This window comes from Elephas maximus, chromosome 6 (assembly GCF_024166365.1).
Source record: "Elephas maximus indicus isolate mEleMax1 chromosome 6, mEleMax1 primary haplotype, whole genome shotgun sequence".
In the NCBI taxonomy this organism is placed as follows: domain Eukaryota; kingdom Metazoa; phylum Chordata; class Mammalia; order Proboscidea; family Elephantidae; genus Elephas; species Elephas maximus.
Window position 1 is genome coordinate 117,516,487 of NC_064824.1, and position 27,056 is coordinate 117,543,542.

The 27,056-nt window shown below is 50.9% G+C and overlaps 2 protein-coding genes across 2 annotated transcripts; both read right to left on the bottom strand.

Moving 5' to 3' along the window:
* Positions 1-13,273: 13,273 nt before the first annotated feature.
* Positions 13,274-16,808, bottom strand: FEV (FEV transcription factor, ETS family member). The gene is made up of 3 exons (XM_049888998.1): positions 16,590-16,808; positions 15,751-15,825; positions 13,274-13,860 (listed from the first exon to the last, which is right to left on the bottom strand). The coding sequence occupies exons 1-3, from the start codon at positions 16,639-16,641 to the stop codon at positions 13,274-13,276; spliced, it is 714 nt and encodes a 237-aa protein (XP_049744955.1). The 5' UTR covers positions 16,642-16,808.
* Positions 16,809-21,587: 4,779 nt separating this feature from the next.
* CRYBA2 (crystallin beta A2) lies at positions 21,588-24,977 on the bottom strand. Its single transcript, XM_049888840.1, has 5 exons — positions 24,773-24,977; positions 24,383-24,557; positions 23,454-23,595; positions 22,179-22,321; positions 21,588-21,735 (listed from the first exon to the last, which is right to left on the bottom strand). The coding sequence occupies exons 1-5, from the start codon at positions 24,975-24,977 to the stop codon at positions 21,588-21,590; spliced, it is 813 nt and encodes a 270-aa protein (XP_049744797.1).
* Between the last annotated feature and the right edge of the window lie 2,079 nt (positions 24,978-27,056).

Sequence of the window (27,056 nt, forward strand, 5' to 3'; positions counted from 1 at the left end):
ATACATTGATGAGGTTTTTAGAGGTGGGTGCCTCTTTTGCACTTCTAGGTGAGATGGTTGACTTTCCCACCCAACCCTTTTTTTCTCAGTAGTCAGGTTTAACATCTTCATTTCTACTTTAAAACCTCCCAATCCAGTTTGGGGGTTTTATGTTTTTTTCCTGGATTCTTCCAACTGTCTCTTTAGCAGTGAGCTGTTCTCAAAAAGTTTTTTTTTTTTTCTGTTGGAAGAAATTGCCCACAGTAGTTCCTCCTCTCTCTTAAGGTATTTCCCCCTTTTCTTTCCACTCCCCTTAGTCACAGTTTCCTGTGATTGATATTTAGTGTCAAGCCCATAAATCATAAAATTAGTCTCTCTGTGTGCATTTTTATATATGATAACCTAAAAGGAAGGGGGGTAATAATAAACAGTATAAATACCGGGAAAAAAGGTATTTCTTTACATTACAACCTTTATATATATTACTCCTTTAAAAATATAACTTACATATTATCCCAGAAAAACAAAAACACCAAGAACAGCCTAAGAGAGAAGAGTAATGATGGAGGGTTTGCCATGCCAGATATTAAAATGTATCACAGAGCTAAAGTAGCTAAAATATATCACCCAAATACAGGAATAGACATATCTGTAAAACAGAATAGATAATCCAAAGCTAAACTCTGGCATACATGGGGATTTAATATATGATAAAGGCCCCATCTCAAATCTATTGAGAAAAGATAGATTAGTCAGTAAATAGAGACAATTGGTTAGTTATTCATAAGGAGAAAAAAAAATCAATCATTCCTCATTTTTTACTCCAGAATAAATTCCAAATTGATCAAAGGTTTAAATAAAGCAGGAAAAAAAAAAAACCTATAAAAGCCTTAGAAAAGGGGGCAACTTGAAAGTATCTATTAAAATTTTAAATGTACGTGCCTTTTTACTCAGGAAGTCCAATTTCTGGTATTGACCCTAAAGAAATACCTAAACACATGCACAGAGATGAGACAGAGATTTTTTATTGTCTTCTCGTTTGGAGAGAAAAAAAATTGGAATCAGCCAAAATACCCACAGTAGGTTAGGGATTAAATAAACTTCTATTCATCCATTATTGGGTACTGAAGTATTTAGTAAAAAAGAATGAGTTGGATTATATGTACTGGGATGAAATATCCAAAGCATATAGTTAAAAGTTGAATAACAATAGATAAAGTAGAATGTCATTTATACAAAAGCAAAACACATCAAACTAAACTATAATTTATTTTTGGGTATGGATAGCAAAGAAAGATACACATCACTCTTAATAAGTGACTTCTGGGAAGGAACTGGGATTGGAGGGACGTTGTCTAGGGGAAATTCACCTTAACTGTGGAGTTTCATTTTTTACATTGAGAATGTATTAGTATATTGTTTGTATAATTAGAAAACAGTCACTAAATTTTTTTTAATATATGCCTGTAGTCAAATATTGAATAAACATACTTGAAGGAAATATGTGTAATTTTTTATTATTGTTATTTCCATTTTGAGATGGGTGGAGAACATCTTTTAAGACCTTAAAGGAAAAGATTGATTCCTCTGACTCCATAAAATTTGAAACTTCTGAATGTCAGAGAAAGAGAGAGAAGAAAAACTACCATACATAAGCTTGAAAGTCATATAGCAGATTGAGAAAATATATATGCCACACAATATACTTTTCAATAGAAAAATAGCTAAAAATGTGCAGAAATAATTCACAAAAGAAATGTAAATTATCAATAAACACAGGAAAAGATACTTAACTTCACAACTGACCAAAGAGCTAAGTCAAAACAATAATGAGATATTTCACCTCTTACACTGACAAAGACGATAAAATGGAAAATTCCAAAGGTGGTGAAAACATGGGGAAAAGAGCCTCTCTTGCATGTTGGTCCAGTCTTTTTGGAGAGCTGTTTGGCTCTGGATCACAATGTGAAAAGCATTATGCTCTTTGATCCAGTTTCCACATTTCCAGAAATTTACCCTAAGGAGATAAGTGGGCAAAGATACCTGACACAAGAATGCTTATGATAACATTGTTTATAATGAGAAGTTAGATACGGCTTGAATGAACATCAGTAGGAGACTAAGTAAATTATGACAAATTAATATTTACTGGGATATTTTAGGTCATTAAAAATGATGCATCAATCTATACTTAGTGACATGAAAAAACGACCATGACATTGTGAAAATAGAAGGTTAAAAGCAGCATAATATGGTTCCATTTATGTAAAAGGTAGAGAGAGATAGATGTCTTTGAACAGCTGGCCCCTTCTTGTTATTCAGATCTTGACTTAATAGCCACCTCCTCCCTGATCCCTTCATCATCTAAGCCTGCCTTACTGTCACCCTCCATCATATATCCCTGATTTATTTTCTTCATAGCATTTATTGTGTATCTTCTCAAGAAAATGTCTATCTTGTTCATTGGTATATTCCCCAGTCCTTAACACAGTGCTGGACACACAGTGACCAAAAAAAAAAAAAAAAGATTGCTGTCAAGTCAATTCCGACTCATGGAGACTCCATGTGTTACAAGGTTGAACTACTCCACAGGGTTTTCTTGGCTGCAATCTTCAAAGAAGCCAATCACCAGGTCTTTCTTTTGCAGTGTTGCTGGGTGGGTTCAAACCACCAACCTTTAGGCTAGTAGTTGAGTGTAAACCCTTTGTACCATTCAGGGACCTGGGCACACAGGAGGCAGTCAATAAATATATATTAAATGAGTGTGTGTGTGCACATGCATGTGCATGTGGGGTAGAGGCTTTTGAAAAGACGTTTTAAAATTTTAATGGTTGTTACTCTAAGTGGCAGGGTTTTGAATGATCATTTTTACTCTCCTCTTAGTATTTTCCTAAGTTTTCTGGTTGGTTGCAAACCAAAGAATAAAAATTATCAAGGAAGGGAGAGTGGGAGGAAGGGAGGCAACAAAAAAAGAGAGGGAGGGAGGAGGAGGAAAAAAAGTGAGGCTGGGCAGTGTGTCTGCTCATCTAAATCTGGAAGTGGAGAAACACCAATCTACGGCCCTACCCTCCTCCCCTGTCACACGTCTCCCAAGTCTCTTTGCTCCTTAAACCTTCCTCAAGCTGTTTCCAAATTCTTGGGTGTTTAAGAGTGTCCCTGGCTGAACAAGGGAGACGGGACAGCTCTCTAGCCTGGCCAGCATGTGTGTGCACACATACAGCACATGCAGAGTGAACATATACACACAGGATGGGCACACGGGCACACACCTTATCAGGATCCACCTGAGACCATTTAAAGAAAGGATCTCTATCTTTTGTTTAACTGTCAAGGAAGACTCAGTGTCCCTTATCCAGATAACCAAGCCAGGGGAAAATTGTCTCTTGATATTGTTTATACCCTTTATTTAAACAATGAAAACTAGCACAGTGCCTAGCACATAGTAGGCTCTCAATGAATGTTAAATGAATAAGTGAACTAAAAAATGTGACAGTCATGATGTTTTTCTTTGGTTGCCAATAAGTGTATAACTAAATATAGATCTTCAGGACACAACTATGGCAACGAACTCCCAGATGTTCTTGTTTAACGCTGGTTTGGAAGGTTTTTTGTTTTGCAAGATTTTAAAAAATTTTTTAAATTTACTCTGGTGTTTTTATAGTGTTTTTATTTCACTGTTTAATCTATTTTGGAACTGAGTTTTGTACGTGATGAATAGTGAAGGTATAACTAATGTTTTCCCCCAATTAATAGAAAGTTGTCTCAGACTTTTGAAGAGTTTACCATTTCCTCCAGTGAATGCCATCTTTATAATTTATTGAATTACCATATATACGATAGGTCTGTTTTAAGGCTCTACTTGGTTCCATTGGTCTACTTGACTACTGCTGTGCCAAACCACACCTGTAATAACTGTAGCTTTGTAGTATGCTTATTGTTCTTTTGCTGAAATTGTCTTGACTATTCTTAATCATAGTCCAGAAGAACTTCAGAACCAAGCCTGTCAAGCTCCATAAAATTCCTCTGGGACTTGAATGGAGACTGTATCAATTTTATAGATCAATTTGAAGAAATGTGGCAATTTTTCGATATTTACTCTTTCCATCCAGGAACATGCTAGGTCTTTCCATTTATTTGGGCCTTTTTTTTTTTTTTTTAATGTTCCTTAACGAAGATTTATACTTTTATCCATTTTATATTTTCCATATCTTTCATTGGATTGATCCAGAAGCATATTTTTATTGTTATTGTAATTGTCTTATTCCTAATTATTTTTCTTATTATTACACCCAAAAACAAAAACAAAAAACAAATTACAAGGCTATAGAGAAACCCAGGAGCACCGATGGCGCAAACAGTTAAGCCCTTGATTGCTAACTGAAAGGTTGACGGTCAGAACCCACCCAGTGGCTCTGCTGGAGAAAGACCTGGCGATCTGCTTCTGGGAAGATTACACTCTAGAAAACCCTATGGGGAAGTTCTACTCTGTCACATGGGGTCGCTATGAGTCAGAACTGACTCCACAACACCTAACAGCAACAACAACATAGGAAAACCATAGATTTTTGTATGTTGGTCTTGTATCTTACTGGAATTTCATTAGTTCTAGTTGTTTTTCACTTGAATCTCTTGGATTTTCTAGGTAGGCAGTCATATTGTCTACAAATGAGGACGTTTTATATCTTCCTTTCCAATATTTGTACATACAATAATATATTTATTTTTCTTGTCCTATTGCATTGACAAAGACCTCTAGTATAATGTTCAGTGGTAACAGTGATGACAAGGTTCGAAGGGCTAGAAAAGTCATCTTCGCCTTGTCCCTGATTTCCATGGAAATTCTTCTCATATTTCACCAGCCACTTTTTGATGTCTTTTTTGAAATCGAGTATTCTGTTTTGTGTAAATTAGTATATAGTAAGTCATCTCAAATCACATTTTGGAAATTGATAAAACTTAATTTGGAATAATTATCCAAATCACCAGTCCTATGTGGAACACCAGCTGAGCCATGTTGGTTTGCGTAGTCCTGGGCATGTGCAATTTGGGGAGAGAAGAGGAGGTGGTTGTCTGCTCCTATGGGACTCCTTTCTCCCACCTGACATTTAAAGGAAGGATGATATGATGTATAGAACAAAAGACTAAGAGTCAGAAGTTTGATCCCTACTCTGCCATTTATTAGCGGCTGATCTAAGACAACCTCTCCAAATTTGAGTTTTCTCATCTATCAGATGGAAACAATGATCTCTGACTTGCTGTGTCTAGCAAATGACTATGATAGGAAAGACATTACTGTCGTTGCAGTGACAACTATTGCTATGGTAGCCAACATTATTAATAAATACTGACGAGGGATTAAGAGAGTTCAGAATGGGACCCTGGACTGCTCTGACCAGCTCTGCTGGCACCTGAGGCAGTTAGGAACCCTAGAGGCCCAGGCCTCCCTTGGGTTATTCTGTGACCTGGGTGACATGTGTTTACTCCTTTCTGCCAGGCCTTGGCCCCAGTGAGGCCCACGTGCCTCTCTCTGGAATGCCAGCCAGGGGACTTGCTTCAGCTGCTAGTGTATAGACACTTGTGACAGCCTGGCCCAGCAGAGCAGCATTCTTAAGTCTATGTCTGGGGACCAAGTCCCCCTACATCTCACTCCAGGGATCCCTCCAGCCAGCAGGGAAGAATAGCTGAACCTCACCTCCACAACTCACCTAGTTTGTGACCAGGGGTGGGGAGAGGCTAATCTTGGACATCTTGGGACACTAGGCCCTAAGAACCCTCAAGTCTTGTTTGTGAGGAAATGAGCTCGTATACTCACATGTGTGTGCCCATGCCTGTACTAACATCCGCGCCACAGGGTGTAGTGGACATACCCTGAGATTTGCAGCAAATATGAGTGCTATTTCCTCACTGTGGGGCCTTGGGACATTTTTCTCCCTCAACTGTCATATAGAAAAAATAACCATCCCATGATCAGAGGTCATTGTGAGTATTCAATGAAATTGTGTCTATGAATGTGCTTGGAAAGGTGTAAAACACAGCACAAATGTAAGATGGGCCTGTGTCTGACCCTTCTACACATAGTCACAGAGGTGGTCATTGCATGGATGTGTGCTCAGGGTAGGCTCTGGAACATGTCTCTCTGCCTCTGTGTGTCAAAGGTAAAAATACCCAAGGGGAAAGGGCTGGAGGGGTTGGGATGGTAATCATAGGAAAGGAAGATGAGGCCTAGAGGTTACCATCAGAGTTCAGAACCCTTTCCACCTCCCCATTCATCTCCTCATCTAGCATTGTCCCAGGTCTCCATTACGCAGGATAAAAAGGACAGCACTGCCTGGAGCCTCCCTGACAACCTCCAGCTGTGTTGCTAAGCAACTTGGCCTCCTCTTCCAGAAAAAGGAACCTGATGCTCAGGGCCTAGCCTTCCAGGCTTCTTTAGGTACTCCCTCAACGCTTGACCCCTCCACTATCCGTCCCCCCCCCCCCCCCCCGCAGCGCAGGAAGGAACTCAAAGAAGGAGCTTCTCTGATGCATGGAGGGAGAACTGGGGTGTGGAACTGGAGTGGTAGACTGGTGGGAAATGGTGTGAGCTTGCAGGGCAAGGCTATGCTTCTGGGCTGATTGATGTTGGGGGCAATGATGCTTATGGAGCAGCCCTGTGCTGGGCCCTTTATGCACATACTCTGTCCAGCAAACCAAAGAGTTGGGTGTAGTCAGTGTCTCCATCTTACGGCTGAGGTCACTGAAGCTCAGAGAAAGTAATAGCCTTCTCAGTCACACAGGGAGTAGGCAGAGGTGAGGTATAAACCATGTCCATGTGGGCTCTTTATACTCCATCATGTCGTTTAAGAAAAGTGCAAGGGTCACAGTGGGCCACAATATTTCCAAAATGCATTTCTACTCTTATTGGTCTGGTGTTGAATGCATTTTGAAATACTTATTACCCTGGGACCCCATGGTGAGTGCTGGAATTGGGAACCTGTCCTGGGGTGAGGCTGGGGTTTGGGTATAGAGTTCTGCCACTTCCTGTGCCTCTCAGAATCGTGGAATCTGCTCTTTCCTCCATAAGAGATGATCACAGGAATAAGGGGCGAGGAAGGGAGATACAGCTGGGCTGCCAGGGTTTGAATCACATCTCTACCACTTAGCTGCTCTGCTATCCAAGGTAAGTAATTTAACATTTTTTATGCCTCAGTTTTCTTCACTACAGAATGGGCATAATACTGGAACCAACTCTAGAGGGTTGTAGAATTAAATAAATGTAAAGCTCCACACAAAAAGAAATAATCTTTGATGGTTACAAAGGAGGGGAGGGTGGGGACAGAAAAATACTAAATAGACAATAGATAAGTGGTAATTCTGTGAAGGGTAAGACAACACACAATACTGGGGGAAGCCAGCACAACTTGTCCAAGGCAAGGTCATGGATGCTTCATAGACACATCCATACTTCCTGAGGGACTGAACCACTGGGCTGAGGGGTGGGGACCATGGTCTCAGGGAACAGCTAGCTCAATTGCCATAACATAGTTTATAAAGAAAATATTCCACATCCTGCTTTGGTGAGTAGCATCTGGGGTCTTAAAAACTTATAAGTGGCCGTCTAAGGTACTCCACTGGTCTCACCCCATCTGGAGCAAGAAAGAATGAACAAAACCAAAGACACACGGGAAAGATTAGTCCAAAGGACTAACAGACCATAAGTATCACAGCCTTCACCAGACTGAATCCAGCACAACTAGATAGTGCCCAGCTACCACCACCCACTGCTCTGAAGGGGATCACAATAGAGGGTTCCAGACAGAACTGGAGAAAATTGTAAAACAAAATTCTAACTCACACACACACACAAAAAGACCAGGCTTACTGGTCTGACAGAGACTGGAGAAAACGTGAGAGTATGGTCCCTGGATTCCCTTTTAACTCAGTACTGAAGTCACTCCTCAGGTTCACCCTTCAGCCAGAGATTAGATAGCCCCATAAAACAGAACAAGACTAAATGGGCACATCAGCCTAAGGGCAAGGACAAGAAGGCAGGAGGGAACAGGAAAGCTGGTCATGGGAAACCCAAGGTTGAAAAGGGGAGAGTGTTGACATGTTGTGGGGGTGGCAACCAATGTCACAAAACAAATGTGTATTAATTATTTAATGAGAAACTAATTTGCTTTGTAAAACTTCATTTAAAATACAATAAAAAATATTGTTTAAAAATAAATAAATATAAAGGTCTTTGAATAGTGCTGGCATATAAGTGTTCAGTAAGCTCTAGCTCTCATTATTACTTCTAGGAAGCTTTAGTATATAAAGCTCTTTCACACCCTTGGTGGTTAAGAGAACTCATTGTCTCTGAAACTAGACTGCCTGGGTTCAGATCCTCCTCTGCCCTTTCTCACTATGTAACTTTAGAGAACTTACTTAACCTCTCTGTGCCTCAGCATTAGTTATGATTATGTTAGTTACTATAACAAGAAAATGTCCAGTTTCACATACTAGCCTGATGCATGTTGATGGGCAAGTTCCCTCCACATGTTTTAGAGACCAGGACCCTTCCATTTTGTAGCTATTCCATCTCTTAGGGTGTGTCTTTCTCTGAATCCAGATAGCAGAAAAGAAACAAGAGAGCATGGAGAAAGCACACCCGCTTCTAAATGCCTTGACCTGGAAGCAACATGAATTTCCACTGGCAAAAACCAAGAGGCAAGGAGGGTTGGAAAGTTAGTTCCTGGCTGGGGAACCATGTCTGGGTGAGGAGCCAGAAGACACAGGTCCTAAAACAATCCCTGAAACTTTGGCCAAGTCACTTAACATCTTGGGCCTCAGTGTACTTTCCTCCAAGTACACAAGAAATCAAAAGATGCATTGCATTGAGCAAATCTGCTGCAAAGACCTCTTTAAAGTGTTGAAAAGCAAAGATGTCACCTTGAAGACTAAGGTGCCCCCGACCCAAGCCATGGTATTTTCAATTGCCTCATATGCATGTGAAAACTGGACAATGAATAAACAAGATTGAAGAACTGATGCCTTTGAATTGTGGTGTTGGAGAAGAATACTGAATATACCACAGACTGCCAAAAGAACGAACGAACCTGTCTTGGAAAAAGTACAGCCAGAATGCTTCTTAGAAGCAAAGATGGCAAGACTACATCTCACATACGTTGGACATGTTATGGAGAGGGATCAATCCTTGGAAAAGGATATCATGCTTGGTAAAGTAGAGGATCAATGAAAAAGAGGAAGACCCTCAATAAGATGGATTGACACAGTGGCTGCAAAAATGGGCATAAGCATAACAATGATTGTGAGGATGGTGCAGGGCTGGGCTTTGTTTGTTCTGTTGTACTTAGGATTGCTATGAGTTGGAACCGACCAGATGGCACCTAATAACAACAACAAGCAGACAAGCAACCTGTGCCCTTGACCTTGGAGGGGATTAATAAAACAATGGATGTGAAAGTGTTTGTAACTCTGTAGTGAAAATACATGAAAGGATGAGCCACATTTTCACCAGTGACCTAATGAGGAAATAGAGGGAAAGGTCAGAATTTCAGGGAATAGGGCTGAACCCTGGATTGGGAGAGCGAAGTCATGGTGTGATCAATGCATTTAAGGGCCAAGGACCAAGGGGTTTAGGGTCAGTGAAAAGAGATCTGGATCATCAGGAAGCTGAGTGTGGGTAAGAGTGTGACTCCGTCAGGGTTTGGATGGAGTTAGTAACCTAACAGTAACCTCACAGTAACCTAGAGCTTGGAGATGTCACACAGGCAGGGAAGCTACTAGAGCCGAGAGAGCCTGGCAAAGAGGATAACAATCCAATCCTGGGGCTGATTTTGGCCTTAAAGACCATCTTGGGCAAATTTTTTCCAACTGTTGTGCCTTGGAACAGAGAGAACCTGGGTAACCCCTGGGGTTCCACAGAGCAGATTTCGCAAATCTCTGGTCCAGCCTCATTATTTTAATGAGATGATAATGGGATCTCAGAGAAGAGATGTGATTGTCTGAAGGTCAGTTAAGTAGTTGCCTAGCAGGGACTGTAACTCAGGTCTCTGGTTCCTAGTCCTGCATCTTAGCTTCTCCAACTGGCTGTACATGCAGGAAAGAATAGAGAGGCAGGATGTGACTTTGCAGGTAAGAAGATCCCTACTCTAACAATGCCTCCCTCTGCCGTCTGAATGCCTGAGATCCCCCTTTACTCATAGGACTCACAGAATTCCAAGAGTATCAAGGTCAGAGACCTCTCCACTGGCTTGCTCTGGGTCACAAGGTTTTGTTTTACTATAGCTTCTAACCATGTGTCCCAGTACCGTCCTTAGTCACACACACCCAGGTCCTCTGCCCCAGGACAGCCCTTTGATACTGGAGGGTGGCTCCCAGGCCCCTTTCTCCAGTCTGGTTTTCTAGACTGTGTCTCCCAATGTTGTTGGTTTTCCAACATCTCTCCTTTTCACTTCCTGGGTGCACTACTCTGTATGTTCTTCTCCCGAAAGTGTTACCTAGCACTGTGTGTCATGTTCTGGGAGTGAAATTATTAAAACAAGTGGATTCTTTCCTTCATTCTAGGTGCTATACCTCCATCAACACATCCCTAGATCATGATGATTTTTCAGCCTTTGCACCCTACGGGTTGAAATTTAACATTGCTGACTAAAAAAAAAAAACTAGTGCACCACTAATTTACACATGGGCTCTGCTGAGCCCCACCCTTCCCTCCTCACACACTCTGGCATTCTGTCTTTCCTTTAAAGATAGATCCAAAGGCAGGGTCTCACATTCCTTGCCAGGAAATCTTGCCTATTACATGCAGATCACAATTCTTAGCTGCCCAGATCCTCCTGGATTCTGCTCTGTCTTCCCAATGTATCCTCCCACCCCAGCTTCCTGCCCCCTGCAAAAATGCAAGCCTGTCCTTTGCCTCTGTGTTCAAGTAACTGAGGCCCTCACCAGGCCAGACTCCTCCTCTGGCTCAGCTGCTCACTCAGGGGAACACATGAGCCCTCCCATGGCATCAGGCCCATAGGGACAGCAGAATGACAGAGAACATGCTTATACTGGAATGTTAGATAACCAGAGAAGGGTACCAGTGAAGTTTAAAAGACGTGGAGAAAAGGAAGGAGCTAGTGATGAAGAGTTATCAATAGTGGCCTCTGTAATGGACTATAGCTGTTTTTCTCTCCCCCTTGCTTCATTCTGCTTTTCATCCAACAAATACTTAATGGACATCTTAAGTGTGTGCTTTCCTAGTTTTCTATGCTGAGTATGTGTTACTTGGAAAACCAGGGAAAATAAAACGGAAAATAAAAATAAAATGAAAAGAAAAAAGAATCTTCCCCTGGGCGAATTCATCACCCTCCTTGGGAAGGGGTACTAAGGCTCTTCCCACGTGACGGGAACTGTTCTAGCTTCCACCTGCATTTCCGGTTCCTGCCCACAGGGCCCAGGGCATCCTCCCACCTATCAGCCAGAAACCCTTGGTTTAAGAAGAGACATGCACTTGGGAAAGAAACACAAGGACCACAAGGTTGGGAACAAGGGGCTTTTCCCAGTCTGCAGCCCCTAGTCCGGCTTGCACGTCAGTCACCTTCCTCCGTGTTGTTCCCGTCTAAGGGAACGCGTTTAAGGCAGTTTTCCTGCCAGCAGGCTTAAGAAAAGGTTTTGGAAAAGACCCCGCCCAGATGGCGAGGGAAAGGGCCCAGCCAGGATAATGACCCACTTAGCCCACGTCGCAGACTTCCCGTGGCCGGACTCCCCAGAGGTGGTCGGTCAGCGGTCGGGGAAGGCTCCTGAGGCGCCACCAAACCGCACGTGGGGCCTTCGCATCCTGGCCTTGGCTCACACTCCTCCAACCAGCAGAGGGCGCGCGCCACCCGCAAAAAGAAGGGTGCAACCCCAAGCCGCTGCAGGCGCGGGGCGGGGACCCGGGTACACCTGCAAATGAGGCAGATCCGGAGGAAAGATAGTAACTAGAGGAAGAGGTCAGGTTGTGAGCGAGGGTGAGAGAAAGTCGGGGTGACAGTGGGATAGGGAGGGAAGGGCAGGTGGCGAGGGGAGCAAAGGTGAGGAAGGGAATGAGGTGGGAAGAGGGTGAAATGGGGTGAACGAAGGTTGAGATGGGATGAAGATGAGACGAGGTGGGATGGAGGTTGGGATGGGGTGAGGAACAGTTGTAAGGACGGGATAAAACGGGATGAAGGTGAGATGTGCGTGCACGTTAGGACGATGTAGCAATTGGTGAGGTGAAGTGTGGGTGAAAGGCTGGGCAAAGAGGGCTACGGAGAGGGCGGGACTGAGCCCACCCACCAGGAATTCCTCGCTCCTGTCCAGCAGCACCCAAGCCTGCTTCGCCCCCATTCTCTCCAGCTCTTCTTTGGCGACTCTTTCTCCTCAGGCCTGGCCTGATCCTCTCCCTTCCTGCCGCCCCCTCAGCCAAAAAAAAAAAAAAAAAAGGCGGCGCAGGGAACAGAGAGAGGAGGCAGCGGGGAGCGCGAGAGCTTTAATGGGGCAGGAAGGGAACAGAAAGACACTGGGCTGCCCTACAAGAGGACGGGGCAGAAGGAAGGGGGCCTGCAACTACCAGCTGTGTGTGGGTTGGCGGGGGCGGGGAAAGGCCTTACTAAGCCCACTCAGGCCCCGGGAGGAGAAGGTGGACTGTGAGAGCTTCCCGGTGCTGGGATAGGTACAGTTCCGTGCCGGAGAGATATATATGGAATTCCAAAGAGAGGGGTCGGCCTGGAGGGAGCTTCCAGGAGCCAGGCCAAAGTGTAGGCAGAGGAGAGAGAATGACAGAGGAGGCTGGGAACCCCGTTGAGGGTCTGGTGACCTGGAAGAGGATGAAGGTTAAAGAAAGCCAGGAGGCCAGTCGCCCCCCCACCCAGTTTGGGGAGTGTTGTTTAGCTGCCACTGAGTCGCCCCAGGTGTTACAGAGTAGAACTGCTCCACAGGGTTTTCTTGGCTGTAATCTTTATAGAAGCAGATCGCCAAGACTTTTCTTCCGCTGAGCCTCTGCGTGGGTTCCATAGTTAGCAACAGATGTCAAACAGCTTGTGACACCCAGGCTCCACCAAACCCGTTGCTATTGAGTTATTCTCACTCATGGTGACCCAATGTGAGGTGGGAGCAAATCTAGAATTGAAGGGAGGTTGAGGAGGCTTCAGGCCCTCCTCCCAGGCTGGCTGCAACGGGTGGAGTAAAATGTAGGGTTAAAAGAGCGTTGGGGGAGGTTCTAGATCCCCTCTCCGGGACATGGATGGGATTGGGCAAGACCCTGGGCCTCCAGGCGAGGCCGCGCGGCACCCGGCTGACCCGTCTAGTGGTAATGGCCTCCCAAGTGCGAGGCAGCGGCCACGGCACCGAAGGGCCCGGGCGGGGGCTGCAAACCCGGGCTAGGGTAGAGTGCGGCGGTGGCGGCAGCGGTGGCGGCAGGGCCCGGGCCGGGCCAGTAGGAGAAGCCCGCCGGCGCGACGCCGGCCGAGGCGGCCATGAGGTTGAGTTTGGAGAGGCCGGGGAACGGCAGCGGGGCTAGGCCGGCAGGCAGCTTGTAGAGCGCGCCGTCCTGGGCGGCTGCAGCGGCCGCGGCGGCGGCAGCAGCAGCGTGGGCGTGCGCGGGCGGTGGCTGGCAGGCCTGCGCCAGGCCCTGAAAGTCGAAGCGGTAGGCATAGCGCTTGCCATGCACCTTGCTCATGATATTTTTGTCGTAGTAGTAGCGCAGCGCGCGGCTTAGCTTGTCGTAGTTCATGTTGGGCTTGCTCTTCCGCTCGCCCCAGCGCCGCGCCACCTCGTCCGGGTCAGTGAGCTTGAACTCACCGTGGCCGCCCTCCCACGCGATGCAGCCGGCGTTTGCGCGGTCGGCCAGCAACTCCAGCAGAAACTGCCACAGCTGGATCTGCCCGCTGCCTGCGGGGAGGAGGGCGGTCAGCCTTGTGCAGTAGGGAAGGCGGGAGCTGGGGGAGGAGGTGGGATTGGAGGCCAACCCGGCCCACCTGGAGCCGGCGTCGGTGAGGGAGCGCGCGGGTCCAGCTGGACAGCTGCGCGCTACCGGAGCGACCTGCCAGTGAGGGGCAGGTCCGCGGAGCCGTCTCCAGCCCCGACAGCGTTTTTGCACAATGGAAACACCGCTCTCGCTGAAAAGGACTCAGCCCAGCAAGCGCACAGCTTTGTGAGAATTAGGCAGGGAAGCGTCGCCTCCTCGGCGCAGAGACAGAGGCTAACAAAGGCGCATGGCTTTCCGGATTGCAGCCTTTACTTGCCCCCGCGGCCGGAAGCCCTTATTCAAGGCAACTCCTGAACAACCGCAAGAACGGTCCTGGGCGGGTGACTGCGCCATCCCAGGTGGACCACGGCTAGAGACCCAGACGGGAAGGGTCAAGAGGCGGCAGGACTGCCCAGTCCCCTTTCCCCAAAGGCACACAGATGGACTGTCCCTCCTGAGGTGGAGAAGGGGTGCCGGCTGGCTTCCTTGCGTCAGACAGGCAAGGGACAGTGGCCTCCTCACGAGAGAGGAGGGATGGAGTCTCAGCCGGCTCCGCACCCTGGCCTCGGTCAGGTGCGCAGAGCTCCTGACACTATTTGGCCCTATTTCGGAACAGGTGGGACTCCCGGTGCACGAAGGTGCCATGGTTCCCTGAGGACCTGGATGAGATGGGAAGCCGATGGCCCTGACCCCCTGTCTCATCCCGCCTGGGCAGGTCTCCAGGCTCCAGCCCTGTCCGGAGCTCCGGGTTACTGAAGGCGGATAGCGAGAGCGTGGGACCCCAGAACTCCTGCCCCCCTCTCTTGGCGCCTCAATCAGACAAATGGAGAAAAATCTTGACACACTCCCCCCACCCCCATTAAGAATAAAACGAATTTCCCTTGAAGCTGATTATTGCTTCAGATAGAGACAGATGAATCCCTTTCCTTTTGAACGACTTGCTCAGAACCCAGACACTGCCCTCCACCATAGCCTCGATCCAAAATACCCTATGCCAGCTCAGCAAGAAGCTGCCTCTGGGTCGTGACTGTAGTTTTAGGGTCAGAAGCAGGGAAGTTTGGGGTAAAAATGTGTGCCTGGCGCTGACAGGGGAGCAACATCAGAGGCTTGGGAACCGGTTCCCACTGGGTGTCCTGTTCCATTTGGGTAAAGGAGTTGCCAACCTTATTTGGGTGGTTACTGTAACTTGATGGGATCCAGGGTACTGGCTGTGGTGGAGTCTATGGGAGGCACTGCCCGGAGGGCCAGCTGGCCTGCTGTGACAGGGCAAAGCCGGCAGGATTCAGCAACCCGCGGCAAACCTGGGAATCGACTACAACTGCCAGACTAGACTTGGCCCGCAGAGACTTGCTCAGCGCAGGCAGGTGAGGCAGGAGGCACCCGCCCCTGTTCCAGTGGTGCCTTGCCCGGCTGTGGTCAGGGAGTAATTCTCCCGGTCTCTTTGCTCCACCCCCCCCCCCTCCATGCGGCGACCTTCTGCGCCTGCTGCTGGTAGGAAAGGACGCCAAGCACCCAACCCAACCCCGAAGGCCAGGAAAACCATACTCAGCAAAGAAAGGCTCAGGGCCAAAATCCTCACCATTTGTCCCTCGCCTACAAGTCCAGCCCAGGGACTCGGAAGAAGCAGGGGTGGTCAAGTGAATGTCCCCCAGGTCTTCCCTGCAATCAGGTCCGGACCCTTCTCTTCCCAGAGCCCGGCTTGTAAGTTGCTCCCACCCTCTGTCTGGTGGCGGTGGTGACTTCCTTTTGGGGTCTGTGCCCGGCCGACAACCCACTGTCCTCGCGCGGCCCGCCCACTGCTCTAGCCAGCTCACCTTTCTGCACTGCGGGGCTCAGCGGCCCCCAGCCCGGGCTCTTCCCTTCCTTGAAAAGACCGTCTCCGACCGGATCTGCAGCAGCAAGATAAAGCAGTCAGACGGGCCATGGTCAAGGGCGGAGGTTGTAGGCTTGGCAGAAAGGGCCTCGGGCCGAGGCTCCAGGGGGAGTCGTGGTTCCGCGGCGCACGGCGGGGGGCCCCGGCTGCCCGGCTCCTCCTCCCCGAGCCCGGCCCTGGCGCGCGCGGCGGCGCGGAGCCCCTCGTAGCGCCCAAGTCAGGAAACGCGTCCAGGAAAAAGGAAATCCGCTTTCAGAATGGGCCAGCGGGAGCCTTATAAAGCGGAGCAGGGGTGAGCCAGACGAGCTGGAGCACTGGTAGCCCATCGGGGAGAAGAAGAGGGCTCCTAGAGGGCCGGGCCTGTGGGGACGCTCGGAGCATGGAGGTGAGGAGAGGTGAGGGCTCAGGGGCGACGCTCGGCGGACTACAGTCTCTTGGCACCGCTAGCGCACAGAGGCCATCACCACGCCAACAACCCCTATTCCCGAGACCAGGCTCTTTCGGGCCCCTGGGACCGCGTCCTCAACCTCCTAGGCTATCAATCTGCCCGGTTCGAGTCCTCTAGCTCCCACAGCGAAACCCCAAAGCTCCCCGTCTACCTTTAAGGTTCTCCCCACCCCACCCCACGCCACCCCGCAATGCTCAGCCCTCCCGGTAGCCCAGCCAGAGTCTCTCGACCGCGCCCCCTTCCCAAGGTCCCCGGCATCCCCGTCTCTTGCCCGAGCCCAGATTTCCCGCCCTGGGTCCTGGTGCCTCCAGCCCCCGGCTGGTCCCTGGTACCTGGCAGGTACATGTTGATCAGCAGGGGCTGGGAGGCGCCGCTCTGTCTCATCTCCACCCGGGACTGGGCGGTGGGAGGTGGGGGGGGGGTACGAGGGGCGGGGAGCGCGTCAGGCTTTGGCGCTCCGGGGCACAGATCCCCGCCAGAGGCAGCCGCGGGTGATGGGGAGGAAAAGACGGCGCAGGGTCCGGCGGGGCCTGGCGGGAGGGGGCAGCCTGGGTGTGGCAGGGGTGGGGGGTCCTGGAGCGACGCTCCCAGCTACCCGCCTGCTTGGAACCCTCCGGCCCCCGCACGGGCAGGGGCCGCAATTTCCGTTTTAATTAAAGCGCAGCCGCCTGGGCCCCCCGGACCCGCCCCCGCCCCCCTTATCGGCCCATCGCAATAAAGTCTCCAGCGCGCTGCGTGGCAGCCAAGCGCACCCGGCAGCCCCCCGCGCCCTGCTGTCGGGAGACCGCGGGGGGTGGGCCCGGGCGCACGCTCCGACAGCGGCCGCGAGCGCCTATGCTTTTCCGCCACCCTGACTATCCGCAAACAGTGATGGGGCGCAGGTGCCGGGCTCCACCTCGGACCCCCGTGGACACAGCCCCTTCCCCAGAGCCTCCTGCCCGCCGGTCCCCGCCCCCTCCCGCCTCACTCCCTCCCCCTTTCTCCTCCTCCCACCCGGGTTCCCGTCTCCAGGCTGCGTTATCTGCATCTTCACTTTTAAATTTCCGCTTCCCTTCCCTCTCTCTCGCCTGTCGCTGCGTTCCCGGCCAGGCAGCAGCCGTTGGTCCCTTTATCTCCGTCCTCCCCTTGCACCTTCTCTCCCCCCTTCATCTCCCACTCTCTGCTCTTCCCTAGAGACCCGATCCCCTTCTCTGCCTCTCTTTGGCTTTTGCCCTATTTCCTGCCTTTTCACGGCCCCTAGGCCTCAGGCCTGGCGCGGGGGCGTCTCCCCCACCACTTCCTGTGGGTCTCTCCCCCCCACACCCCTGTCGCTCTCTAGGTCTCTCCTTCCTCTTCTGTCTCATCTCTGCCCCCTCTCTCTCCTACTATCATCTCCCCTCCAGTCTTCTCTCTCATTCTTCCCACTCCCCTTCCCTTTCTGATTCTTTCAGTCCTACAACTCTTGCCCTCCCATCCTACCATCCCATCCCAGCCTACCACCCCCCCACCTCCCCGAGCCTCGGCCCTGTCCGGATTCTCTCTGAGCCAGGGTGCAATTGGCATCTTGCTCCAGCAGGTGTAGAGGGGCTAAGACCTGCCTGCTCCATTCAGTTGTGCAGGTTGTGGACCGTACAAGCCCCTACCCAGGGAGCAGTGCAGACTGAAACCCACCTGGAGAAAGGGGCCTCTTTTCCTAACTCAAGCAAAGATGCTGATTGTGATTCCAAGTGGCCTAGAGTCTCTGGGTACCTGTGGGGGTTCCAGGTTCTAGAGAGGCAGGCTAAGGAGGATGTGGCTGAAGATGGGACCCTGGGCCAGGAGCCCACCCTTTGCAACCGTGCATCACCTTTGGCTACTGTCCGAATCAGTAAGCTCAAGGCCCTTCTCTCCCACTGCATGAGCCCAGGAAATAAGGAGGCCTGGGACTCCGGGGTCCCACAGAGCCAGGAAGGAGTGTGGCAGGCAGTGTCTGGGGCAAAGTGGGAGATTCCAGGACCCAGAGGATCCTGAAAAGATAGGGATGGGGGCTTCAGAATGTGGATGTGGAATCTGTTGGGAGCAAAGACCAGACGTTGGGATGCTCCCTGGGGACAAAACTCAGGACCTTGATGGTGGGTCCCAGGTTCCTATGCCTCTTCTTTGTGCCCTTGTACATTTTGCCACTTCCCCAAAAAGTCACTGCTGACAGACAACAAGAGCAGGAGGTAGGACCTGTGATAATGGGAGCGGGCACTGGGGGTCACGCACTTAGTGTTCTGAGCGGGAGGTTAAGGCAGAAGGGAGAGACGCTCAGAGTAGGGTCTGCCCAGAAATCCTACCTTGAGTGGGAAAAGGATCAACAGTGCGAATAGGTTTCCTGCCAGGGCCTCATCATGGGTGCTCAGGTGCTGAAGGGGTGGGGCTCAGGGAGAGAGTTTGCATTTGGGGTCCTCCCATCCCACCTGGGTCCTGGACCACCAGATGGAGCTAACCTCCTCCATTCCCTCAGGCTTTGAGTGTGGCCTGGGTAGAGGTCAATGGGACGAGTCCAGAGCACCTTCCCCTCCATCCTCTTCTATCTTACTTATCTGGTGGTGCTGAAAGAGAAATACCACCAGTGGATGGCTTTAACAAACAGAAGTTTATTTTCTCACAGTTTAGGAGGCTTAAAGTTCTAAATTCAAGGTGCGAGCTCTAGGTGAAGAAGGCTCTCTCTCTCTGCCGGCTCTGAAGGAAGGTCCTTGTCTCTGCTAAGCTTCTGCTCCTGGGCAATCTTCATGTGGCTTGGCATCTCTCCTCCCCCATCTCTGCTCTGCTCGCTTGTTTAATCTCCTTTATGCCTCAAAAGAAATTGACTCAAGATACACCCTACATTAATCCTGCCTCATTAACATAACAAAGACAACCCATTCCCAGATAGGATTATAACCACAGGTATAGAGGTTAGGATTTACAACACGTATTTTGGGGGAGGGGACATAATTCAATCTATAACACCTTCCAACCAAACTGGGCAGGTTCCTTGTTGTTCTGCCTGCTCTGAATAGGAGGGGCAGGGGAGTGAAAGCTCTCAGGCTGGTCCTGGCTTCTGCCTGCTGAACCCTGTGTCTGAAAAATCTAGAAGATCCTAGAGCATCAAAGGCTGCAGCAGGGATCAGCTCCCCACCACCTTCTCCCCCTGCCCTCCTTGTACAGGTGCCAGAAACTGAGGCCCGGAGAGGTGGAGGCCCTGTTCAGGGTCACACACCAGATTCTGAAGCCCTCTTGCTGACTCTTCCCAGTGGCTACAGTATCTGCTAGGGGGAGGGCAGCTCAGCTGAGAGTGAATGCCAGAGCTCCTTTTACCCTCAGTTTGGCCGCCAAAGCAAACAGGGGGGAGATAGCCTGAAGTCAGTTTGTCTGGGTTCTGGGTTCAACTCCTAACTCCCCCACATCCCTGGTTGTATGACTTTGAGGGAAGTTACCTAACCTCTGTACCTCAGTTTTTTCATCTGTAAATAGGGATCATAGTACATACCATATAGGATTATGAGGTTTATATAACACATGTGGAGTGTGCAGAACAAGCTCTATATGTCTTAGCTATTGTTACTATTACCATCCCCCAAGGGGATAAGCAGGGGCCTGTGACCAGGGAGGAACCCCAGGCTCCTCTGGGTGGGGTGGACACAGCCCCACAGCCAGAGGTTTCAACCTCCACACACACCCTGGGCCAATACTGGTGAGCAGGGCAGAACCTCCTTAAGCCTGTGTAGAGGCTCTGTTGGGTTCCTCTCTAATTCCCACAACATTTTCAGCCTTTTCTTCATTCTGGTTCCCCACCCAGCCAAAGGAAGCCTGCACCTCTTTCTATGGTCCTCTTTCCTCCAGTTCGAGCTTTATAGAATCTCTGCCTCATAGAGGAACAGGGTGTGAGGGGCAGAGCAGATGGGAGGTCCCCTTGCTTCCCAAGGCCTTCTAAGGAGGAGACTTCCTCTCTCTGAGCCCAGACCTCAGACCCCTTGTTTGAATAATAACAGTCCCTTACATGGTACTGAGCTCCAGCATTTAAAAAAACATTTTCATATTCCCCTTTCAGCTGATCCAAACAACCCTCTCTTCACTCTTTCTGTCCCTCCTCACTCTTCAGAGGACTGGTGAGCTGGAGAAGCCACCCTCAGTCACTCACATCAGTGAGCCTGGGTTCTAGAGCAGGTACGGGTGAGCATAGTAGCGGCCATCAGAATCCCTGGCACCAGTGTGATTTCTTTTCAGCCCTCTCTGTGGTCCAGTGAATGATAGTTATCCCCACCCCCACGTAAGAAGGGCCTCTCAAGGCTCTGGGACCCCCTTCATCCTGTCCTTCAGGGAATCTTTCATTTGCAAGCCCCCAACAGTGGACCTATCAATGTAAAGGGGTGGCCCGATCACTGCCCCAGCCAAGGGGAGGCAAGATGGTGTTGGAGAGCAGTCAGGTCTGTGGCTGGGCAGTCTCCAGGGGCCCATCTGTAAAGTCAAGTAGCTGCTCTCTTGAAAAGAGCCCTGGCCCAGAAGTCAGAACACCTGGGGCCCAATCGCATAGCATCCTTGAGCCATAATTCCCTCACCTCCAAAATGTGGTTATTTGTTCCTGCCTTGATGGTCTCACAGGATCCTTGTGAGGATTCAAAGAGAAAGCCCTGAAAATGCTTGCTGGTGTTATGGAAAAGCATTAAGGCAGCGGATGCAGGACACTCCTTCCCTTGCCTCCCCTCTTGAATCTCAGGGTTGGGGGTCAAGGGATGGAACTCCAGGTGGTTAATGAATTCTGCTTTACACCTGGGTGGACTCTACAGTCCATGCTCCTGTCGCATTTGATCTCCCTAATACCCTTCATTCTTCATGCACCTCACCAATGAAGAAACTGGGACTCAGGGAGGGAGAAATCTTGATGAGATCACTCACTTAATTGGTGATAAAGTCAGCACTTGAACACAGGGCTCCTGACCCCAAATCCAAGCTAAAAAAAAAAAAAGCTAAGTGGAGGCTAAAAGCCCCAGACCTCAGCAAAGCCCCACACCTCTGCAGGCAAAGGTGCCATCTGGGCTAGCCATACTCCTGGCCCAAGCTGATGGGTCTTTACCAAGGAGACAAAAACGTGTGAGATTGGTCATGTTTAACAGGATCCCCAAGATTCTTACCAGTGGCTTCCTCTCAGCCCCATCAGAGGCTGCCCACATAAATCCTAAGCCAGTTTACACTCCATAGTCAAGGGTCCTGGAGCCTGAGGGGAGGGGAGAGTTGGCAGGGATGAGGATGGAGATCATAAAGCAAAGCACCAAGGAGGCAAGAGGGGCAGGCAGATTCAGGAGGCTTTATTGAGTCCTCTGTGAAGGTGTCTGGTGCCACAGAGCCTAGTGCTGGACTCTTCGAATGGACTGCAGCTGCCCGGTGTGGGCCTGAGTGCCAAACTTGCTGTAGGTCCGGAACTCCCCGCTGTGCCGGTCCCGCTCCAAGACATACTGGTAGCCCCGGTAGCCTGGGTACTGGTAGGCCACCCACCTAGGTCAGTGAGTTCACAGGGGTGGTGAGTAGGTCCTGCCCTGCCTGACATCTCTCCCACCTCCACCTAAATATTCCACTAGTACTCTGCTTTTCTCACCTCCCTACCCCCAGCTCCAACACCATTGCTTCAGCTTTCTGGATGTAGATCCCTCCTTGCTTTACCTACTGTTCCCAGTCTTCCTATTACCTTCTTTCTCTTGTCTGCTGTCCCCACCTCCCATTGCCTCACCCATGTTTTCAAACCCTCCCTCTAGCTCCACATTGCTCCTCTTTCCCATTCTCCTATCTCTTCTCTTTCTGTCCCAGTCTCCATCATTTCATTCCCCCCTTGCCCCCAACTCCCATGTCTCCCCCACATCACCTTTCCCCACCCACCTCCCTGGTCCCCATTGCCTCTCTGCTCTTCTTGCCATGTCCCTTATTCCAGTCCCAGGACTTACGCTCCAGAACTGACTTTGAGGGAACCCACATCCTTGCGGGCCCAGCCCATGGCAGACAGGGATGGGTAGTCATCACTGAGTTCAAATCTGCAGCCCTGGAAGTTCTCCCCCTCAAACAGTGTCACATGGCTGTCACTGTGGTTCTGAAGCACAGAAAGGTGGGAGGGGTCAGGACTCCCAAGCAGTGTGAATGGCCTCATCCTCAGCCCCACTCCTCCAACCCACTGTCCAATCCAAGCTGTTCAGCCACTTAGATCCCATATATGTTCCCTATGTTCACTCTGTTAGCTCCCTGGTAAGCTGAAATGCTCAGAGGTCCCTCACCTGGCCTCTACTGTGGCTTTGGGCTGAGGTGATGAGACTGGGGGATTCCCAGAGATCACTCTAGGTTGGGGATGGAGGGCATCTGTTTTTCAGGGGGAAAATAAGAGGACCTGAGAGAATCTGGCCCACCAACAAAGACAGGCCCCCTAAGGGCCCCATCGATTAGCTAACCCCTTGCCTGGCACTCTGGACTTGCCCTCTCATGGGGCAGGGCCCAGCTAAAGGGGACTGGATGGCAGGGTCAGAACAGACAGGCCAGGGCATCAGCATCAGGTCTTGGGCTCCCCAACTCCTGGCCCTTCCCCCTAAAGGGCTTCTTGGCCTCCTGGAATGGAGAAACTAGGCTGGGTCAGCACCTGCTCTCTGCCCTCCACCTTCCAGCCCCAGACCTCACCAGTACTATAGCTAGGTCAGCACAAATAGGAAGTGCAATCCTCCTCTCCAGTGTCTTGATTCATTATCAACCCTGCCTCCCCCCCCACACACATACACACACAAACGCTGAGACCCAACCTCTTCTCAACCTTGATCTCTACACTGAGTTCTAGTCTCATATCCATGTTAATCCAAGTGACTGTGGGCAAGTCACTTTACCCCTCTGAGCCCCATTTCCACATCTGTTTATTGGGCTAATAGCAGTCATCCCACCTCACAGGAGTAGGTGAGGACAGAGGCTCCACATATGTGGAGGACTGGATGTGAGGGGCCCCTACTGCTTCAAAACAGACTTGGTCTCATCGCTGTCCGTGGTGCTGATTCCTGGCTGCCTCAGCTACTCCACCATCCCAACCTTCTGAGTCCCCGCTAGTTCTGAGATGCGATGCCACTACCACCCGTCTAGAAGTTGTGTTTACAACACTGTGGAGGGGGTAGGCTACCTTCCCATAGGCGTTGATGAGGCCAGGGCCTGCATCTAGGAGACGGAGAAGGAGGGGGAGTGGGCATGCTCACCGCGCCCAGCACCGGCTGGAAGGACAGCAGCTGGTTGCTGTGGACGCTGCTGCTGCCACTCCAGGCGTTCCAGCGAGGGTAGTCACCCTTCTCCAGGATGAACTGTTGTCCCTGGAAGTCGGGGTACTCGAAGCCCACCCAGCTGGGGAAGGAGAAGAGGAGCTGGGAGAGACCTGTCTCAGACTTAATCTTTCCCTGCCTCCTGCTTGCTTGCCGTGATTGAAAAGGCCCAGAAACCCGTCTTTTTTTCCCAACCCCAGGCCCTTTTCCTTGACACACCCACCACATGGCAGATCCAGCCAATCTGAAGGGTGAAAACCCGGACCGACTGCTATCCGAGGTCTGAGGGGCCCAGGCTTTCTGCTCGGGGGTCTCAGTTTGGAGGCAATTTTCAGGTTTGCAGTTCAACCAGCCAAGAACCTCAAGGACTTAAGCGCAGGCAGAGTGGGGCTTCCCGGCCTCCCCACCTGCGGTAGCAGCTACAGCCTCAACTCTCCCTGGGGCCCCAGGCTGGGCTCTAGAAGACCAGAGCGGGGCGCGTGGAAGGGGCTTGGCTTCTTTTGTTAAACGAAGCCCAGAGCCATCTAAGTGCACAGCGAAAAACTTTGGGAAGGATATAAGTACACTGGAAGCCCCGCGGGTTCTCGACCTTCCCCACTGAGCTCTGCAAGGGGGCTTTACTCGCCTCTAACCCTTTAGCTCACACGAGGACACACTTTCCTTCCCATGATTTGCTTTGCAGGGTAAGAGGAATCTTGGGGGAAACCGTGGGGTTTGCCTTGTTGGTGGGTCTCTCTCAGGTCGAGGACTCAGGGTCCGAGGGCAGGAGGGCTGGGGGCTGAGGTCCCAGGCTCTGGGCTTGTGCCTCAGGAGCCCAGGGCTCCTGCTCCCCAGCCGCGGCCTAGCCGCGGCCCCGGGTCATCACTCACGCGCCGCTTTCCACCTTGACCGAGCGCACCCTGCGCAAGCCGCTGCGCTCGCTGATGTTGGCGCAGGCGTTCAGCAGCCGGCAGTGGCGGCCCTGGAAATCCTCGCCGTCCCAGAGCGTGAGGCACGCGGGCGTGGGGTCCATGCTGCTGCGGGCAGTAGGGGCAGGATGCCACGCTCAGTGCGGCGCAGGCCCCCTCCCTGGCCCGGACAGCCCAACCTGGGTGGTGGTGAAGGCCCCTGGGGCTCGAGCTGAATGGGCTTCGAGCGGCTGTCCCTGTCCGGGGCTGGGTAGTCACCCGGTGGTGAGCGCTGCGCGGAAGGAAGATGGAGAGGCTGCGCGCGGGCTGGGCGCGAGGGGCTTTATACACAGAGCTCGCTCCCGCCCTCACGGTCTCCGACTGGGGTGGGGGCGGCTGAGTCAGCCGGCAGGCGGTGGTCAGCTTGGGGGTATTCCGGGAGCCGGGCCTGGAGGGGATCACAATGGAAAGTGCTGAGGCGCTTGGCCCGCGCCCGCAGCAACTGGGGCTGACTCCGCGCTTTCTTTCTTTCCGGCCTGAGCCAGGCAGGGCACAGCGGCCTCCGGGCAGAACGCATCCTCTTTAGTCCTCCGTGCTGGAGGTACCTGGCCGCCCCAGGGCCCCGGCTAAGGCCGTGGGTTCCTGCTTCGCAGCGCGAAATTTCTTTCCAGCATCGAAATCCCTCCCCTTCTTCTGTCTTAGGTCGAGGCCTCTCTTCTGGGCGAAGCAAGGGTGGAGGGAGAAGAGGCGCTCGGCAAACGAGTCTCTGCCCGCCCCTCAGTCCTCTTTGCCCTGGAGGACTCGGCCATCGCAGCCCCTTTTCTTCCAAGCTTGAGTTCCCAGACCCGGCCCTGCTCTCCAGGAGTTTTCTCTGGCTGCGCTGAGGCCAGGCTGAGGCAGTGACCAGAACTCGCCGCAAGGCGGCGCTGAACCCAGGGAACACGAGGGTGCAGGGTTATAAAACGTTTAGGAATAATAGTAATCAGGGCGAGTAGCTCGCTAAGGTAGGTAAGAAGGACAATTCAACCTTAGGGCTGCCTAACCCCGGTCTGCTTCCAAGCTTCCCACATGGCTCCTGTTCAATGACCACCCGAGAACCAGCAGCTGATTATTGAGCGCCTTGTTTTTTTTTTGTGTGTGTAGGCCAGGTTGTCTGCTCCCCGCTTTCACGTGCGTGGTGTCATGTAATTCTCATACCCATCCGGTGAGGTAAGTGCTGTTATTAGCCTGTATTTCACAGATGATGAAGCAGAGACCTAGAGGGCCCAGCTGAGATGTGACCCAGGGCTTCTGTTTGACTGAAGGTCCCAGGCTCTTAACCCCCTCCCCCATTCCAGTACCAGACATAGTAGGGGGAAGGGCAGGGGAAAAATTCGAAACTCCCAAAGGAAGCTCCAGAGAGGAAATTTCCTGGCAACTTGCAGCAGAATTTCCTACCTGCTGTCCTGTCAACGGGAAACAAAAGCTTCTAGAAAAATAAAGAGTCCTTCTTAATCAGGGATATCAGCTGAAGTGTGAGGGGTGATTGCAAAGGGAACTAAGATTGTTGGTGCTACCACGAGCCAAGTGCTTCTTTTATAGACTTTTAAAACAGCCCTATGAGGTCGGTTTACATGTGCAGATGTGGAAACTGAGGCTCAAGGAGGTGAGGGCCTTGTCCAACCTCACAGCGTCAGAGTGAGATTAGAATTTGGACCTTTGGACTCCAAAGCCAGTGCTCTCAACACTAGCTCATTCAACCTCCAGGGACAAAATGTTCGAGCAGGCCAGATGGAGCTACAGGCAGCTGGTGGAGGTCTGGCTACACTGGCCTTCTTTCCTTTCTCTCAACGTGCCAAGCTCATCCCCACCGCAGAACCTTTGCATATGCCGTTCACTTTACCTGGAATGCCTGAGTCGCAAGATCTTGCATGGCTGGCACCTTCTTTGTTACCTCTCTGGGGAGACCGACCCTGTCATTCTTGCTCTCCATCGCATCACCTGGCTTCTTTATACCGTTTATCACTCTGTAAAGTTGTCTTTATCATCTTTCATTGATTGGTGTGCTGAGTGCCTCTCTTAATAGAGTGTAAGCTCCATTCAAGGGGGCAGGGGTGTGTCTGTCTTGTTCTTAGCTGTTGTCCTCAAGCCTAGAGCAGAGGTGGACACATAATAGGCACTCAATAAAACTTCTGGAGTGAATGAGTGGACACGGGTGTGGGGCCAACGTCCGGGGGGAAGAGGGCTGTAGAGGAAGTTCTCTGATGGGGTGGAGAGTAATAGTTTGCCCATCCTACCAACATGCCCACCCCTAAAGTTCTGGGATGCTGAGAACGGGCCCTGGGGGCAGCCAGAGCCTGCCTTGCTTGTCTCTTTCACTGAGGAATTGCTGTTGAGGCTCATATGTGTAAAGGTGCCGGGGTACAGCTCCTAGAACTGGGCATGGGGTGGGAGTAAAGTTCAAGCTGGAAGGACTTGGGTCAGAGCAGGGATGACCACAGCCAGACATAATTGGGGCTGGGAACAGGACCATGACGGGTCCCCTGAGTCCCTGCACTAAGGAGGGATTGAACAAACACAATAATTTCTCCATATCTCACAAAGAGGAAATCCAAACTACAGAAGGGGCAAGAGCCAGCCCTGGAGCCCTGGTGTCCTGGCCCTTCCCTCATCTTCA

Bases quoted from the DNA above. Each gene is read 5' to 3' on its own strand.
- FEV (XM_049888998.1), bottom strand. From the start codon at position 16,641: ATGAGACAGAGCGGCGCCTCCCAGCCCCTGCTGATCAACATGTACCTG. The intron at 15,826-16,589 runs GTACCAGGGACC...TTGCTGCTGCAG, and splicing joins GATCAACATGTACCTGCCAG to ATCCGGTCGGAGACGGTCTT. The intron at 13,861-15,750 runs GTGAGCTGGCTA...TCCTCCCCGCAG, and splicing joins GAGCCCCGCAGTGCAGAAAG to GCAGCGGGCAGATCCAGCTG.
- CRYBA2 (XM_049888840.1), bottom strand. From the start codon at position 24,977: ATGCGTTCTGCCCGGAGGCCGCTGTGCCCTGCCTGGCTCAGGCCGGAA. The intron at 24,558-24,772 runs GTGAGGGCGGGA...CGCCGCACTGAG, and splicing joins CCCCACCCCAGTCGGAGACC to CGTGGCATCCTGCCCCTACT. The intron at 22,322-23,453 runs GTGAGCATGCCC...TCTGTGCTTCAG, and splicing joins TCCAGCCGGTGCTGGGCGCG to AACCACAGTGACAGCCATGT.